Here is a 19,474-nt window from a genome sequence, read left to right on the forward strand (position 1 = left end):
CTATCGGGTCCCTCCACAGGAGCTGCACAGAAGGACCCAACTACAGCAGGAGCCTGCCAAGACTAAAGCACTTCAGACTGTCATCGAGATGAAGGTAAGGCCTGCCTATTTCTCTTTTGTTCACTTCTGTTTTTCTGTACTGTCATTTCTATTGTGGCTAGTTAATACAAAGGAAACACTCCTAAGGGATCTTAACTGAGACATAAACACTTGTAAGGCCTGTAGCCTAAAGTCTCGTGTGACCTGAAGGAAGCACTCTGGGGGGAGACGGAGCAGTTTTCATCGGTACATTTTTCAGTCTCCGTTTTATGTTTCTTTTTCCTTTATTGCATTGCTTAGATTGTCTTTGTCGTCTTTCGCTATTTATCCTTTTCCTCTTTTTTTCATAACAAAATTATCAAATTAATTTCAGGCATACACAATGTTTTGTTTAGGCACCATTTTTTTTTAGTTAAGCTTTTTTCTACTTTGCTGAATCACAAATACATGTCAGATGTATTTAATATGTCCATGAGTTTGCTTACGAATATTTGCCTTAACTGCAGTTTTATACTTTTTTTTTTTTTAAAACTTCTACCCCACTAATGGCTATTTGCAATTTTTTTATAACTATTTTTTTCCACATGACCTTTCCCAACAAGACTGCTTTTCTGTCAAAATTCTTAAATAACTGTATTTCTTGAGTATTTTGAAGTAAAGTGTTAAAACAATGCAGTAACTGGATTTTGTTTAATGATATTAAAAGTAAGCATTTTCTCCCAGGTGAATTAGATGTAGATAGGTAACACTAGCAGTAATTTAAGTGAATTGTCTTAATTTTAAGCTCATTATTTTACTGTATGTTAACACCTTGTGTTGCACTTTGCGAACGTCTTTCAAATATTCTGATGAAATGAGCACAGCAAAGACCGACATTGTGGTAGATAAGTGGTAAGTTGAGGTACAGACAATAGTACTAGGGTGTTAGCCATTATGAAAGTAGTGAAAAGTCAAGCAAAATGACACCTTTTATTGGCTAACTATAAAGATTACAATATGCAAGCTTTCAAGGCAACTCAAGGCAATTACATCTTGCCTGAAGAAGAGGCCTGAGTTGCCTTAAAAGCTTGCATATTGTAATCTTTTTAGTTAGCCAATAAAAGGTGTCATTTTGCTTGACTTTTCGGTATAGACAGTATAAACAGAAAACAAAAATTGAAATATATGCCAACCATTGAGATTTATATATTACAAACTATTCTTTCTCTACTGATTGTTGCATATTAGCTGACTGGAACCCTCTCCTCATCTGCTGTATTTAACCACTGCTTCTAAAATCACTTTTTCACCTTACTACAGTCCGGCACTCAAAGAAAGAGTCTTCTGTTATATCGTATATTTAACACTGCTCCACTCCCTGTCTTTGAGAATTTATTTATATTTATTATTCCTGTCAGGGCACAGAATATAAAAAGCACAAATCCTGCTGCTTCACCTGTGTTGGTTTGTAAAGACAGATACCTCTGACAAACCCCGGCACTAAAACTTGATGAGATGCAGCATGACAGGTTCCCTAACTTGTAATCTACAAGAGTTCTCTTTAACCATTTGGCTATACAAGGCCAGATAATGCCCCTGTCATTCATTTCCTCCTCAGAATTTGAAACCTGGAGTAACTGAGTGATGAAAAGAGAAGATAAAGCAAAGTTAAAGAGCATAGAAAAAGACATGCTGAAAAAAACAAAACCAAAGCCACCTTGTTTAAAACTTAATGGGCTCACTGAATGCATAAGGACAGTGTCAAGTGTTTTAGAAGAGATCAAGTACAGCAAGCATTTCATTTGAGCATCTTTGTTAAATGACCATGCCGAAATCACACGCTCATGAACACATACTACACTCCACTAATCGCAGTCGTACTACTGCCTGGAAGTGTGCACAAGCACATGGATCATCCCAGCAGTGATGTCAGAGCAGCAAAATGAACAGAAATGGTAACGATAACAGCTGAGATTATACAGTATATACATACACAGTGGAAAAGTGTACATGTTGCCATCTGTGAAAAGTCATCTTTACAACATCTAAATGAACTTATGTAAAACTTTGCATGTTCTTTAACAAACACTCCTCTGAATACCTCTTTTTTATTCTAATTCTTTAAACCTTGTGGAGGCTGGCCCAGACACAGACAGGCAGACATTGTTAGTACACCCAACACACGTTTATTTACAATATTTACAACAATAAAGTGCCACACACAACCCCAAAACTCCCCCAAAGTTCAGGCCTCTCACACAATGCCTCTCTTCAGGCCGCCTCCTTTCCTCTCTGCTCCCGACTCAAGCCATCGAACGGAGGGAGGCGGCCCCTTTTATAATCACCCAGACGTGCTCCAGGTGCCTCCTGACAATCTTCTGCCGGCACTCCCCAGTGTGGCGGAAGTACCAGCTGTGCACCCGGAAGTACTCCGGGTGACCCTAGTCGTCTTCCCCCCAGCACTGGCGGAGGGCTCTCCAGGCATCGGGGCGGCCCCCTGGCGGTGACGACGGGCCCCTATAGCAGGGGTAGATAGATAGATAGATAGATAGATAGATAGATACTTTATTAATCCCAAGGGTAGGCAACGTCGGTCCTGGTGAGCCGCAGTATGTGCAGGTTTTTGTTCCAACCCAGTTCCTTAACGAGAACTCAATTATTGCTGATGAAGCACATATTGCTTAAGTGACATTTTGATGCTTCATTTTAGTGGTCTCGCTTGTTAAGGTTCTCCAACCTTAATTGCTTATTTCAATCTTAAACTGCTGCATTCAGTGTTTTAATTGCTCCTTATTAGCAATAAGATGTAAAAGACAAAGCAGCCAGCAGTTCTCCAGCTAGCTTTTTCCAATTACATCTGTGTGTGTTCATCATGCACTGTTTGATTTAATAAAACACTTAATAGAAAAATGTGACAGACTGAAAATGATCTGTTTTAGGCTTCATATCATTTGGATGATATCTTTGGAAAGGAAAAAAATCTACGATATAAGAGCCTTACATTGCACAGACTAACAAGCCATAAAATTAAATAAGGTCTGAGATTGGCAATGATTGGTTTCTAATTAAGCAATTGGGTTGGAATGAAAACCTGTAGCCACTGCGGCTCACCAGGACCGACGTTGCCTACCCCTGCCCTATAGGGTTGAGCTTCCAAGCTCATTTCCCGTGGTCCCCAAAGCCACCAGGGTGGTCGCCCCCTTGTGGTCTGGAGGAGGCATAAGCCAGTCCTCCTGGGCGTCCCGGCCGGGTACTCCCCTCAGCCACACGCCACAACCTGTACCTGAGCAACTGTAACAGAAATGGTCTGTTTTATTTAGCCAATCCAACTGAATAAATATTGCAATATTGCGACTAGTGTATAATATTTTTGCTTAAGTATCTGAGTCTTCCAACCCCAATAAAAATACTAAAACCAAAATATTTTAGTTAACAAGTATGTCAGTGTTAAATGTACTTTATTTTATATATATTTTTGTAGGTAAATAATATATGTTACAAGAGCAGAGTAGACTTTTCAGTTCCATAAACTTATTTGGTTGTATTGTTGTAGTGACTTTGTAAGGTAATGAGTGGAGTTCATTTAAAGGAGAATTATAATATCGACTCTAAACATAACTGGAACTAGTGCAGAGATTTAAAAGCTGGAGTTATTTGATTTATATTTATTTGATTTATGTTCCTTTTTGAAATTTTTCAATTCAGTTTAAACAACTAATTTCAACATCCCTACGTTAAAGAATTATGTTACTTCTGCTTGAAGCAAATGAGCTAAATTTTTAAGGTCCTATAAGTTAACAGACCACTTTAATTTTGCAGTAATTGCGAGAGGCTTTACAGATATTAAAAAGCGGGAAAATGTGATTATTGATCATTAAACCAATGTCTTACATAACACCTAAATATTGGTTGGATTATGTAAAACTGCATAACCCTGACCTTTACTAATTATCAAATTACCAGCCAAAAAAAGTGTATTTTTAACTTAAATACTAAAAATGTTCCCTTACTAAAGTTGTTTAATGAATTTACACTTTTATTAATTTTATATGATTCCATTAGTACTAGGGTATTGTACCGTGTTATCCATTATGAATGTAGTGAGAAGTCAAGCAAAATTACACCTTTGATTGGCTAACTAAAGAGATTACAATATGCAAGCTTTCGAGGCAACTTGGGATCCTTCTTTAGATCTTGCACATAAATTGTTTTTAAACACAGTCTCTAATTCATCCCCATCTCTTCCTGATCTCCATACTCCTCTATCCAACCTAAATTATGTTTGATTTATGGCATGAAAGTATAATTCTGCATGGCCAAATCGTTTTATATATTTGTGTATTCACTACTGCTTTATTAGGTTTATTCACATATAATGTGTAAAGCACCTATTGCAATAGTCATGGCCATCTGTCTGCCTGTCCACATGAAACAACTTAGCCCCCATTGGACCAATGTTATGGAAAGGTGGCCAACTTATTCTTCAAGGAAATTTGTTGAGCCAGTTCACTTTGTATGAGACCTCCGAGACATCGCTTGTGCTGTTCAAAATTGTTACAATTTCAAACTCTCGCATTGGCGAATTTTCAAATTTATCTACCTTAAAACGTGTTGTGTGCCTTCAACAACTAATTAGTTTACTGTTTCAGTTTTACCTTCAAAGTGGTTACTTCAACTTGCATAGTGTGCATATTTTCCTCAGGTCCCCAGTACAAGTTAGTGAAAACTCCTGGGCAGACATAAGTGTGCAAGCTGCTTGTACAGAAGCAAACACACAAAAAAGTCAACTATTTGGAAATAAATGGTAGGGGACGGAAATTCTGTATGCCTCAGTCAAAAACATAGACTGAACTAAAAGTATTTACATTACATTTTAATTAAGTCGTGGTAACATCTGCCCATTATTAAAGAACAGATGTTATCAACATGCAGCTAAAATGTGTTAGACCTAATTAATCACACATGAACGTGCAGCTACCCGAAGTGATATAAAGATATTATCGGTTTAGAAATTGAACTGCAGTTCATCTTCAAGCAGAAGATCAGAGCATATGAGGTGTATAATAAAGACTATGCTTCGTTTAACAGTTTCTATTGCCCAAAAATGGCTGAGTGCCACAAATACTGTAGCAAGGACAGGGCTTAGCTGCAGCGTGTGCCATGCTGAAACAGTTGCCTAGTGGTATAAGGTTTGACAAAGAGTTGGGATCTTGGCCCGAATATCCAGTTTTTCATTTGTATAATTCAAGACTGAAATTCAAACAATTGCGGATCAGGTCTTTACAGCACAACAAGCAATGTCATTTTCACATCGCTTTAATTGGAATCTTCTCTGTATAAAGACTATAAAACCAACACATGCCTATTTATTCTACGTTTTTTACCTACATAACAATCTAAGGTGCTGTTAAAAAGTAGGAATTAAATATAGTCTACTAACACGTGAAATGACATTTTCACTGTTATTTTTGAATGGCATATTTTTAGAAAAATGTAATAAAAATTTGATTACTATCTTCGTGATGAAGTAACTAAAAATGTAAAATACACAAATTTTCATATCGGTTAAATAAGTCTCTGAATGCATCTGAATGTTACACCCTGTGTACATTTTCTTACTTGTATAATGTGATGGTGTCATATATTGCTATTATTGGATTATTTTATTTACTTTTATTATATGTATGGATGTAACACCATGTTACCTGTCAATAAAACACAAGCTAAAAAAGGTTGATGAGAATTGTTTCTGTAACTCACTTTTAAAACCAGGCTTTGACACTGACAGTCTGAGCTTTGTTCAGCTGATCTTTTATTGCTTTTTTCTTCTAAGTTCTTGAGCGTGCTGTGGCTTCCCACATCGCTAGTTACGTAACTGGTAATGACCTAATCAAACCATTCCATTGCTTCAGGGTACAGCACAAATGTGAAACTGAACTGCTAAAAGTAATTTATGATTTACATATGGCAGCAGACTCTGGCCAAATCAGCTTTTTTGTGCAAAGTTTGAGCTGTCAATCTTAGTCTGCTACCTTCTAGAATGGAGATCATGTCTCTGGCAATGCTCTCCAATGCTGTAAGTCCTAAACTCAGTAACTGATAGAAAAAAGTTGACAGGCAGTTGACATCAGTATCATCTTAACACAAAGGGAGCTGTTGAAGGCCGCTGTCATTTTTTAGTATCTGCACGCTTCCCCTTTGAGTATGATTTGTTGCTTTAGGCTAGGTTATGCTCTTTATGTAGATGATAATCACATTTATTTAATTGTAGAAATTGAATATTCATTACTGTTTTCCTAGCTCACAACTTGCCTTGAAGAAATAAATGCTGGATGCAACAACTCTTTTTAAAATGACTGGAAACTGCAACAAGACATAATTTGGGTTAAATGGTACTAAAGCCTGGCAGCAGTTAACTGCTTTTCATTCACTTTAGGTGATGATACAATCATACCTTCTGTCTTGGAATCTTTTTGATTCTTCCCTTTTTATATTCAATTTGCATTAATCCTATTAAGAATGGTTTTTTCCCACCTTCACAATAGATCCATTTCCATTCATCTCTGTCGATTTACTGAACCCAAGGAACTTGTTCATACCTTCATCATGTCCCATACTGAGTTCTGTATTCTGTAATGCTCTGTTAGCAGGCACCACTTTTGTTACTGCATGCTATCTCCAGCTGATTTTAAACTTCTCCTGCAGTTCTACACTCTTTTCACAAGTCTGATTAGTGCTCACTGGCTCTCTGCATCTTCTAGGACTGAATACAAAATTCTCTTGCTAACCAATAAAGCTTTCAGGGGCCTTGCCCAGACTGCACCGGTAGCCTCTGCATCACCACACTTCAGGTTAACTACTCCAGTTCATTGATCTGGCAATATATTTGTGCCGCAGACAAACCTGTGCTTTATGGCTGACAGACCCTTCAGCCAATATTGAACGAGGACTTTGGAAGGGCAATAAGATGTGCTGATTTAATTCATTCTTTTAAAATGGAGTTTAAAGCACAATTGCTTGGGAAGGCATTAAACCAGGGGTCTCCAACTCCAGTGCTGGAGAGCTACTGTGGCTGCAGGTTTTCTCTCTTAACTCTTTTCTTAATTAGTGACCAGATTTTGCTTCTAATTAATTCTTTGCCTTAATTTTAATTGATGCACAACTTAAGACCCCATAATTATTTCTTTTTTTCCTTAATTTGCAACCAAACAATATTAAGACACAAAATGAACCAACACATAAACAACAACCTGCGTCCATCACGACAATAACTGAAACTAAAGAAAGGTGAAGGCCTCAGTAATGTTGATCTTCTCAGATCCACAAAACATTTTGACAAGCGGCGTTTGAAAAAGAAATCCATCAGTATTGGAAATATCTGCCATGGAATTAAATAACAGGTTTAATTAGAAACGAGAATTGGCTTCAAATTAAGAAACTGAATGAAGTGAAGTTGGTTGGAGTTTGAGGCCCCAACTTAGTTGGTCATCTGCTGGCTCACTTCATATCAAATTTATGTTTAGGTGCCGCTTAAGGAAAAAAGAATCAATTCAGTGGTCAGAGTGTCAAGAAAAGTCAATTAAAATAAAGGGAAATAGTTAATTAGCACTAAAATCTGGTCACTAATTAAGAAAAGAGTTAGAATGAAAACTTGCAGCCACAGTAGCTCTCCAGGACTGGAGTTGGAGACCCCTACATTAAACATACACTGACTTTGTTACGCTTCTTCTCAGTTTAGGTCCTGGTATGGTACTCTGCATTACACTTTGTAACTGAATGTTGTTTATTTTCCTGTGTTAAGCCAGAAAGTTGTTTTTCATGTACTGATCTATTATTTGGTGTTTAATTCATTGATAATAGTTTCTATCGCATTTAATTTATAGGGCATTTCCTGTGCCCTTCTGAATATATGAGTATAAGAAAGGTGCTAAATAAGTATAGTTTATTATTATTATTACTAGCCAACCCGCGGCGTAGCATACACCGCATAATCACGCTGCTTTTTAAATAATTTTTAAGCACAGGGAAAAAAATGAACATTTGAAAAATCTGTAATTTAATAAACCACCAAGAAAAGTAACATTGCAACAATGCATGCTATGAACCAACATACAATCATCGTTCAGTACGCACTGCCTGCTCTTGTGCCTGCCCCCAACTCCTCACCTGAGTTGCTTTTGTCTCTGCTACAGTCCACATGCACCTCTGAGCCACGTTGTCTTTTCATTGTTCTTTGCGGTTCCGGCTGCTTTTCTATATACAGTATAATCCACCAAGTCACCCGACCATGGTACTAGCGAGGGGGGGGGGGGGGTGTACAAAGGGCAGGGACGTAATCAGTGCGAGCGTATGTCCCGCACTTACTGGGAATTCCTCGTTCGTGAGGAACAATTGCAAGCCCCGGTCTACAGCATGAATGCGGTTCAACGGCTTACCCACGTCTCTCGGCGCCGGGTAGACATACCATGATCCATTTAGTGTAGTGCGCGTGCAGTCCGTACATCCAAGGGCATCAAAGACCAGTTAATGCTCATCTCACGTGGCTGAAAAGCCACATTCCCTCTAAGAAGCACTATTTAGCAGACGTGAGTCTCGTTCGTTTTCTGAATTAACCAGACAAATCACTCCACCAACTAAGAACGGCCATGCACCACCACCCAGAGAATCGATAAAGAGCTATCAATCTGTCAGTCCTCTCCGTGTCTGGGCCGGGTGAGGTTTCCCGTGTTGAAGTCAAATTAAGCAAAATTTGGTGTGGGTGAGTTTGTTGCGTCCGGGCACATGAGCAGGCACTGTGAATGCCTTGAGAGAGCGTGGGTGGACGTGTGCCGGGGAATAAATGAGTATCTATATATCTACTTAGATATAGAAATGCGTCTGATGCGGTGTTTGGGTGAATTGTTGCAGTTTGTGAGTTACAGTTGTGATGGTTTTACACTCCCGTACATTAGCAGTGAACGCTGGTAACAGTCAGGCAGGCGGGGCGGGCGGGGCGGGCGGGCAGGTGTTCTCGGTCCCATGCTCTTAGAGTTGTGGGCGTGTCTCTGGTATTGGTTCGAGTTGTTGGGCGGTGCTGTGTCGTTTGTAGCCCATGGTCCATACGACTTGGTGGATTATATATAGAAAAGGCAGCTGAAACCGAAAAGAATAATGAAAAGTCAACATGGCTCAGTGTGTGCATGTAGCAGAGATGAAAGTGAGTTGGTGAGTTGTTGCGTCCGGGCACATGAGCAGGGCACTGTGAATGCCTTGAGAGTGTGGGTGGGACGTCGTGCTCGAGTGTGTATGCGTGAGTTGGTGGGCTGGCTTTGTGAGTTGACTGACATGGCTATTTTTTGCGTATCCCATGCTTGTCTTCTGGCAGTGTGAATGCCTCGAGACACAGGGTGTCCTTGTTTGGTGAGTTGTTGCAGTTTGTGAGTTAAAAGCTGTGATGGTTTTACACGCTGGTAACAGTCAGGCTAGGCGTTCTCGTCCTATGGTCTTAGAGTTGGTGGGCGTGGCTCTGTGAGTTGTCGGCGGATCCCATCGTCTTAGCGTTGGTGGATGGGTCTCTGAGTTGGCAGGCGTGGCTATATCGTGTGTATCCCATGGTTATCTTGCAACTGGTTTTGGCAGATACATGCATATCTTTTTGAAAGTTTGGCCCTATGCTTTATTAATTGTCATCGCAAAGGCCAATCTAACAGGAAATTGTCTTTGTGTAAAAGTAAAAGGCAAATTATCTGCGACAAACAAACTGTTTAACACGCTGCATACAGCGATTCACATCCGCGACAAACATGCCTCTTCTTAGATGGTCCTGCCACGTCCACCCTCGTTCTCGAAGCATACACACCACCTGGTCATGTGCCCACTCGCAAGAGCAACTCACAGAGACCCGCCCACCAACTCTAAGACTATGGCGTGTAAAACAGTTTGCGATGGTGGATGCGGTCGTGCGTCGTAACCAAAAAGAATAATGAAAAGTCAACGTGGCTCAGAGGTGCATGTGGACTGCAGCAGAGACAAACACGAATGACACCGTGTTTTGTGAGTTGCTGCGTCCTAGTTGGTGGGCGTGGCTCTGCGAGTTGTCATCGTATCCAATGGTCTTAGAGTTGGTGGGTGTGGCTCCGTCCAGCGTGCTCCATGGGTGTCTTGCTCGCTGGCAGCTTAGTGAATTATATATATAGATTTTTATTATTAATCATAATAATATATAAAAAAAGATCATATCTTAATAGGGCACCCCGCAAATGTAGAAATCCAAATGGATATCGCTTTGTGTTACTTTACCTTATTAATACAGAAAGTTTCTATATGTTCTTTGTTGGATATGCAGCTTTAAAGACTGTTCCTTTTTCTTCTAATACTGCCCTTACGAGTGAACAACTCAAAATCCCTTTGCAAATGCTTTACAAATTCTGTTTCTTGTTTTTTTTTTCTGGTCACAATAATCATCAAGTTTGATGGAGGTTTGATTTTCGTGATGCTGTAAAACATGAAAATCTATCAAGATGAACTAGGTGTAAAAGCTTTCTGACATTTCTTTGGTCAGTCAGTGTGCTGTTCAAAGCCAAAAGGGCAGACTATATTGTCTGTTTACTTGGTACAAGAAGAAACCCATTCATCTGTCGATTTCTGAAACTAAGTCAGTTCAGGGTTATGAAGATGGCTTGAATTTTGTATGTTTTCCCTGTTAGTTCCTTTTCCTCGTTTGTAGAGCAGAGTTTATATTGATTTGTGAATGTCATCTTTCAGTCAGTCTCACTCTTTTGCTTGTTTCCAACATGTGTTTACACTTCAAATTCGCTTTCTTCCCGTTATTTAGACTCAATGTGCCTGGACCATCTGCACAATTCAATTTATACCCGTTTCTTGTTCATGGTGGCAGTATTTACTACCAGAGCAACTTACAATGCTTCTTTATATGGCAGCTTTGCTTTAGCTAACGTCTTTTCATTCAGAAAGAAAAATAAAGTTGGTCTCACCAATTTTAGAAACCGTTTTATCCTGATTCTTTGTTTAGGATTAAAGTATTTAAAAATTTAAAAAATAGTCTCTGAAAGCCTTGTTTCCCAGGCCTTCATTACTAAGCAGTACAGTATTTATAGCTACAGATGGAGCTTAGTAAAAATATTATCAGTTTGCACCTTGAATTTTTATAAAAAAAAAAGAAAGTCTACTCCTCATATAGCTATATGTGGGAATTATTAAACCAATAAATTGTTGCAACCACCTTTGACAGAGCTTTATAAATGTACATTAACAGTTTGTAACTTAATTATATGCAGAACTACTGTAAAGCTTTAGGCATCTATACTAATAAAAGGCAAGCCCTCACTGACTGACTCACTGACCTGACTGACTGACTCACTCACTCACTCATCACTAATTCTCCAACTTCCCGTGTAGGTAGAAGGCTGAAATTTGGCAGGCTCATTCCTTACAGCTTACTTACAAAAGTTAGGCAGGTTTCATTTCGAAATTTCTACGCGTAATGGTCATAACTGGAACCTGTTTTTTGTCCATATACTCTAATGGAGGAGGCGGAGTCACATATCGCGTCATCACGCCTCCTACGTAATCACGTGAACTAAAAACAAGGAAGAGATTTACAGCACGAGTCAAACGCGGGAACGAAGGTAAATTGACGTTAATTTTGAGTGTCTTTTAATACTGTGTAAGCATACTATTAACACATGTGCAATTAAACATGTGCATTTACGGGGTGATTTCTCAGGCTTAAAAGCTCGTCTTTATCAAACGCGGGAACAAAGGTAAATAACGTTAATTGTTGAGTGTCTTTTAATACTGTGTAAGTATACATATTAACACATGTGCAATTAAACGTGTGCATTTACGGGGTGATTTCTCAGGCTTAAAAGCTCGCCTTTTATTAAAGAGGTAAATGCAAACTGTTTTCATTCTGAAGGGCACAAACCACGTTAGATTTCATGCTCAAGAGTAAACTCAGCACACAGCTTGGTCATATTACAGCTGGTTCATTTTCCTCAGTTTAAAAAGGTTTACTTTTCTTCTTAATAAAATTTTTAAAGCAGTACTTCGCCGCTGCGAAGCGCGGGTATTTTGATTTATATCAAAATATATCGTGTCATCACGCCTCCCACGTAAGCACGTAAACTGACCCGCTGCCGTTTGCAATGCCATATTCGCGAGATACAAGTTTAATGAGAAGACACTTTTAACTGCCGGGTCTTAGCTAACATTAAATAAACCCATGGACATCGCAACATCACACAAGAGAGCGGATCACGTGAAGTGACTGAACGCAGCAGGAGTGATCACTTCGATGAATCAAACCTGTTCAAAAAACAAATAACACAATTGATAAGGTACGAGCAGAATATGAAACCGATTGTGGATTTGCGTACAGCCACTGAAACTTTGTGACGGCACGAGACTTCAGGTCACGTGTCTGCAAAAGAACCTAATTGAGGCAACTATTTTTACTGGCAGTGGCTCAGGGGAGAGAGTTTTTATTCCTCGCATCCCCGTTATACCCTCTGATCTCCCATTTCAATTCAAACGCCTCCAATTTCCACTAAGGCTCTGCTTCGCAATGACAATTAATAAGTCTCAGGGAGCAGACCCTACAAAAGGTTTGGCAATTGATTTGAGGCAAGACTGATTTTCACATAGCAAACTGTACGTTGCATGCTCAAGAGTAAGCTCAGCACACAGCTTGGTCATATTACAACCAGAGGGGTGAACTGACAACGTGATATACAAAGAGATCCTTAACAAATAATTATTGATTCATTTTCCCTCAGTTTTAAAAAGGTTTTCTTTTCTTCTTAATAAAATTTTTAAGCAGTACTTCTCGCCGCTGCGAAGCGCGGGGTATTTTTGCTAGTCTATAAATATGAACCGCTGATACATTTCTCTCATGGGTTCCATATTATTAAATGGCTGAAATCTCTTGTGCTACTTAACTTGCTACCTTGTATATTTTAATATTGAAAATATGTCCTTAGTATTCAATATTTAACATTGCTTCAATAAGTAGAAAAGGCAAGATAGACTTGTATAAAGCTACAGTAGAACTCCGATTTTCATTACTTTCTAAAATGTGCTATGTGTGTTAATTATACAGGTGTTTGATTTTTTTGAATAGTAGGCAACATGATCCTCATAAAAGGACAGTTTTATTAAACCTTCTGATAAAAGTGGTTAAGTGTTTGAACTGTAAGCATCCTGTTAACATTGAACCCGCTACCTGTCTAGCCTTTTATGATATAAATAAATCACTTAAAGATAATAATTTTTAAATTGTTGTTGTGTCACCTTGTAATAGTGCAGTTTTTTTGAGATTCTGTTGAGGATGAAGATCACATTGGCAATATGACTAGCAGTACAGTATGTCCAAACACTATTTATTTGTTTGTTTTATAATTTCCTTAATAAAGCCGTATAAACAGGACTGTTTATTCATTTCATTTGAAATTTCTTTTATTTGCTTGTAGACACTGTTCCCCATTGATACCTACCTGGCACAGTCTTAATAAGATGATATTCTCAGAACCACAGATGGTTAACTAGTGATTCTAAGTTGGTCTTTCGTGAGGATGAATTTAGTGTGTAGTGCGAGTGGGTCCTCTGACTCATTGCCTGTCCGTGGTTTTAGACCACCGTGTGTCCATGCAGCCACAAAAGGCGCCAGTCTCCTGTCACCATGAACTGGATTGAGGGAGTCTGAAAATGTCACTATAGTTCAGTAACTTTATATTAACCTTGAAAATTTAAGATAATGCTTAAAATATTCTTGGATGGGATTTTATGGAATATGTCTAACAGACAAAAACTGAAAATTTTACTGACATGTGGTTTGTCTTGCATAAATTGGAAGTATAAAGGAAAACATGAGTGTCACCTACAGCATACATTCTTTTCTGTTATCCATTACCAACATGTTCTAGTTATTTATGTATACAGTTATACAATTTTATTGGCAAGTTAAACTCATTTTTTCTTTCAATTGTGTGACTTCCAGTTTGTTTTTTATTACATATTCTTTGCAGTGCAATAAAATGCAGTTTTTTTTTTTCATTTTATATTGTGTGCATTTTACAGAAATCCACTCCTCCATTCTGTTTTGATCCTGATATAATATGGCAGGTATAGTATGTCCTCATACAATAAGAGTGTGTTTTTTCTCATGATATACTATGTATAAATACATAGTATATTAAATACATAACACTGTATGCATTATGTGTGTGTGCACATACAGTGTATGTAAGTGTGTGTATATATGGGTGTATAATGTGTGTGTATATATAAATACACACGGAGTGGTGCTTTGGTACTGAGCAGAAATGCAGTTCACTAAATATACACTTAAGCCCATCAAATGAAAAAAATACTCTCTTTATGGCATATTTTGGAACAATTAATAAAGTAATTTTGTATAAAATATTGAGAGTGCCTGTGGTGGGCTGGCACCCTGCCTGGGATTGGTTCCTGCCTTGTGCCCTGTGTTTGTTGGGATTGGCTCCAGCAGACCCCTGTGACCCTGTGTTGGGATATAGCGGGTTGGACGATGGCTGACTGACTGACTGATTGAGAGTGCCTGAATCATATGAAGTATATATTGGTCATTTTCTTCTGTTCAGTAAGCTGATGCCCCTTGTCTTTTGAGAGCAGTGTTAGAAACCTGTATTTATGGCATGGCATGCCTTTGTGTATGCCACCCAAATCACTGCACTCTACATCAATGTTCCTTCATATTTACATTTTTTTCACTTAGCAGGCCGTTTTATCCAAAGTGACTTACAAAAGACCTCACCGTAACTGAGTGAACATCAGTCTGGGTTACTGCTTTGAAACAAGTGCTATAGGACAGGGTTAGAAAATTTACTATCATATGTGAAGAGCTTTAAAACAAGCAGGACAAGTTAATTTTTCCTTCTTTATAAGAATCTATAAAAGCCATTATCATTTAGTTATTCACAGAATAACAAAGTCTTCCAATGCTTCTTAAACACAGTGAGATAGTCAGCAGTTTAGATGGAGATGGGCAGCTCATTCTGCCAGCTTGGTGCTACACATGAAGAGAGTCTGGATCACATCACTAGGTGCTGTTCACTAGCATTCACACAGTATTACTTTTATATACAGACATAGCATTGCTTCTCAGCTTTATAAATAACCCAAATCACATTCAATAAAATCATTTGTCATATTTTTATGAGTAGAAATGCATGCTGTGAAGTATAGCAAGTTAGTCAGCTTAGTTCAATTATTAAGTAAAAAAAAAAAAAACTCCCCATTGCCTCTAACGGGAGCCTCTAGATGTGCTGAAGTTTCAGCATACCTGGAAAAGCATACAGTCATATGAAAGTTTGGGAACCCCTCTCAGCCTCCATAATAATTTACTGTACTTTCAACAAAAAAGATTACAGTGGTATGTCTTTCATTTCCTAGGAACTTCTGAGTACTGGGGTGTTTTCTGAACAAAGATTTTTAGCGAAGCAGTATTTAGTTGTATGAAATTAAATCAAATGTGAAAAACTGGCTGTGCAAAAATGTGGGTCTCCTTGTAAATTTTGCTGATTTGAATGCCTGTCACTGCTCAATGCTGATTACTTGGAACACCAAATTGGTTGGATGAGCTCATTAAGCCTTGAACTTTACAGACAGGTTTGTCCAATCATGAGATATAAAGGTATTTAAGGTGGTCAATTACAACTTGTGCTTCCCTTTGACTCTCCTCTGAAGAGTGACAGCATGGGATCCTCAAAGCAACTCTCCAAAGATCTGAAAACAAAGATTGTTCAGTCTCATGGTTTAGGGGAAGGCTACAAAAAGCTATCTCAGAGGTTTAAACTGTCAGTTTCAACTGTAAGGAATGGAATCAGGAAATGGAAGGCCACAGGCACAGTTGCTGTTAAACCCAGCAGGTCTGGCAGGCCAAGAAAAATACAGGAGCAGCATATGCACAGGATTGTGAGAATGGTTACAGACAACCCACAGATCACCTCCAAAAACCTGCAAGAACTTCTTGCTGCAGATGGTGTATCTGTACATCGTTGTACAATTCAGCACAATTTGCACAAAGAACATCTGTATGGCAGGGTGATGAGAAAGAAGCCCTTTCTGCACTCACGTCACAAACAGAGTCGCTTGTTGTCTGCAAATGCTCATTTAGACAAGCCAGATTCATTGTGGAACAAAGTGCTTTGGACTGATGAGACAAAAATTGAGTTATTTGGTCATAACAAAAAGCGCTTTGCCTGGCGGAAGAAGAACACCGCATTCCAAGAAAAACACCTGCTACCTACTGTCAGATTTGGTGGAGGTTCCATCATGCTGTGGGGCTGTGTGGCTAGTTCAGGGACTGGGGCTCTTGTTAAAGTCGAGGGTCAGATGAATTCCACCCAATATCAACAAATTCTTCAGGATAATGTTCAAGCATCAGTTATGCAGGAGTTGGATATTCCAACAAGACAATGACCCAAAACACAGTTCGAAATCTACAAAGGCATTCGTGCAGAGGGAGAAGTACAATGTTCTTGAATGGCCGTGACAGTCCCCTGACTTGAATATCATCGAAAATCTATGGGATGATTTGAAGCAGGCTGTCCATGCGCGGCAGCTGTCAAATTTAACTGAACTGGAGAGATTTTGTATGGAAGAATGGTCAAAAATACCTCCATCCAGAATCCAGATACTCATCAAAGGCTATAAGAGGCGTCTAGAGGCTGTTAGATTTACAGAAGGAGGCTCAACTAAGTATTGATGTTTAATATCTCTGTTGGGGTGCCCACATTTATGCACCTGTCTAATTTTGTTATGATGCATATTGCATATTTTCTGTTAATCCAATAAACTTAATGTCATATATTAAAAAGAAGTTTCTACTTCGAAAGCTCAGCCAATGATAAACACAAATCCAAAGGATTAATTTCATATTTAATCATATGAAAGTCGAACCCGTTTCCAGTGAGAGTTGGACTCCGCCAGGGCTGCCCTTTGTCACCGATTCTGTTCATAACTTTTATGGACAGAATTTCTAGGCGCAGCCAGGGTGTTGAGGGGGTCCGGTTTGGTGGACTCAGGATTGGGTCACTGCTTTTTGCAGATGATGTTGTCCTGTTTGCTTCATCAGGCCGTGATCTTCAGATCTCTCTGAATCGGTTCGCAGCTGAGTGTGAAGCGGCTGGGATGGGAATCAGCACCTCCAAATCCGAGACCATGGTCCTCAGCCGGAGAAGGGTGGAGTGCCCTCTCAGGGTTGGGAGCGAGATCCTGCCTCAAGTGGAGGAGTTCAAGTATCTCGGGGTCTTGTTCACGAGTGAGGGAAGAATGGAGCGTGAGATCGACAGGCGGATCGGTGCGGCGTCCGCAGTGATGCGGGCTCTGCATCGGTCTGTCGTGGTGAAAAAGGAGCTGAGCCATAAGGCAAAGCTCTCAATTTACCGGTCGATCTATGTTCCTACCCTCACCTATGGTCATGAGCTATGGGTAGTGACCGAAAGAACGAGATCGCGAATACAAGCGGCTGAAATGAGTTTCCTCCGCAGGGTGTCTGGGCTTTCCCTTAAAGATAGGGTGAGAAGCTCAGTCATCCGGGAGGGGCTCAGAGTAGAGCCGCTGCTCCTCCGCATCGAGAGGAGTCAGATGAGGTGGCTCGGGCATCTGATCAGGATGCCTCCTGGACGCCTCCCTGGTGAGGTGTTCCGGGGCACGTCCAACCGGGAGGAGGCCCCGGGGAAGACCCAGGACACGCTGGAGGGACTATGTCTCCCGGCTGGCCTGGGAACGCCTCGGGATTCTCCCAGAAGAGCTAGAAGAAGTGGCCGGGGAGAGGGAAGTCTGGGCATCTCTGCTCAAGCTGCTGCCCCCGCGACCCGACCTCGGATAAGCGGAAGAGAATGGATGGATGGATGGATGGACTTTTTCATATGACTGTATTTGCTGTGCTGGCTCACTGGATACATTAGTGCAAGTCCAACGCACACATTTTACATTCTATCCATTTTTTCCAATGAGATGTGGGCTGAGTTTCAGCTCAGGTTAAAATAGTAATGGTCTGAGTGACAGATCTCTAAGTAGAGCTTCTGCTTCTCTGGACGGTTAGTTTTTTGAGTCTCTGGTAAGGGTGTTGTTTTATTTTTCTTTTAATGACATTTTGAATTTCTTGAATATAACACATCATTCATTCAGTTTTACTGTATTCAGCTTTGTCAACTGAGACTGAGCTCTTGCACTTAAAAGTTAAACTAATAGTCAACTCTGGGTTTCTCTTTATTTTATTCTTTGCATTCCATTATTGAAAATGACATATTAATGTTCGGCAAAAGATTAGGTTTAATGCCAAATAGTTGTTAGAGTTTAACAATATGTGAGTGGGCGTCTCGATAATTTGTGCTAAAACAAGTACATCACCAGCTAACTATAATACAGCAAATGGAAGTTAGCACACATTATACCTCTTGATTGCATTTCTGTGAATTATACAGAGCTTTTAAACAGCAAATTCAGGTTTGTGCTTTGTGCAAGCAGTGTTGCATGATTATTTTGAAGCTGCTGCACTATACTATCAGGGTTGAAGGAGCTTAGTATAATAGGCGAGCCAATACCAGTGCTATTAGACTTCAGGCTTTATTTAAAACACTCGAAGCTAAAATATAGGACTGCTGTAAATGAATGATAGAGATATGCAGCTAGCAGCTTTAGAGGAGCATGTGTCTTGTTTTTGCTGTGTGCAGTGTGATTTTACTATATGACTTATAATTATATAATTTGTTGATATTGTGATTTTACTTTATATGACTTAATGAAACATTAATTATTAATAAATAAAGCATTACATGAAATTGTCATTTTATTATCAGGCTTTATTTAAAACACTCTAAGGTAAAACATAGGACTGCTGTAAATGAATGATAGAGATATGCAGCTATCAGCTTTACAGGAGCATGTGTCTTGTTTTTGCTGTGTGCAGCGTGATTTTACTATATGACTTAATGAAACATTATTTATTAATAAATAAAGTATTACATGAAATTGTTATTTTATTATTGTATACCTGTAATAATTTTAGGATCTTGTGTGGAGAAAATTATCTTTTCTACTTAAAGTAGGTAGGCATCAATGGATTGTGTGTGTATTTAGTTAAGAAGGAAAACGAATGGGCCTGAATATAGCAGGAACAGCAACCCTGCGGAGGTTTTGATACTAACACAAATAAACTAAATATAGGCAACTGTACAAAAATATCCAGCTGATGGTGGTCTTGTAGTCAGATAAAAACCTCTCATGAAAGGGGTGTTTGTGATCTGAGATGTATGTAGAGTAGTCTTGCAGAGTCAGACTTATAGTACTGTATATACATATGGAGACAACTGTGAGTGAATTTGTCTTAAATGTGGGCGGGGACAATTTCTAAACCAATCCAATGCTTTGTGAAGGCTTCGATCAAAGTAGTGGCAGTGGTTTTGTATTGCAA

The 19,474-nt window shown here is 39.3% G+C and overlaps 1 protein-coding gene across 1 annotated transcript in view; it reads left to right on the forward strand.

Moving 5' to 3' along the window:
- Positions 1 to 19,474, forward strand: part of LOC114668668 (ERC protein 2) — a 724,143-nt gene that overhangs the window by 101,229 nt on the left and 603,440 nt on the right. The window contains 1 exon segment of the mRNA XM_028824542.2: positions 20 to 94. Coding sequence (XP_028680375.1) covers positions 20 to 94 — 75 coding nt within the window.

This window comes from Erpetoichthys calabaricus, chromosome 18, assembly GCF_900747795.2.
Source record: "Erpetoichthys calabaricus chromosome 18, fErpCal1.3, whole genome shotgun sequence".
NCBI lineage: Eukaryota > Metazoa > Chordata > Cladistia > Polypteriformes > Polypteridae > Erpetoichthys > Erpetoichthys calabaricus.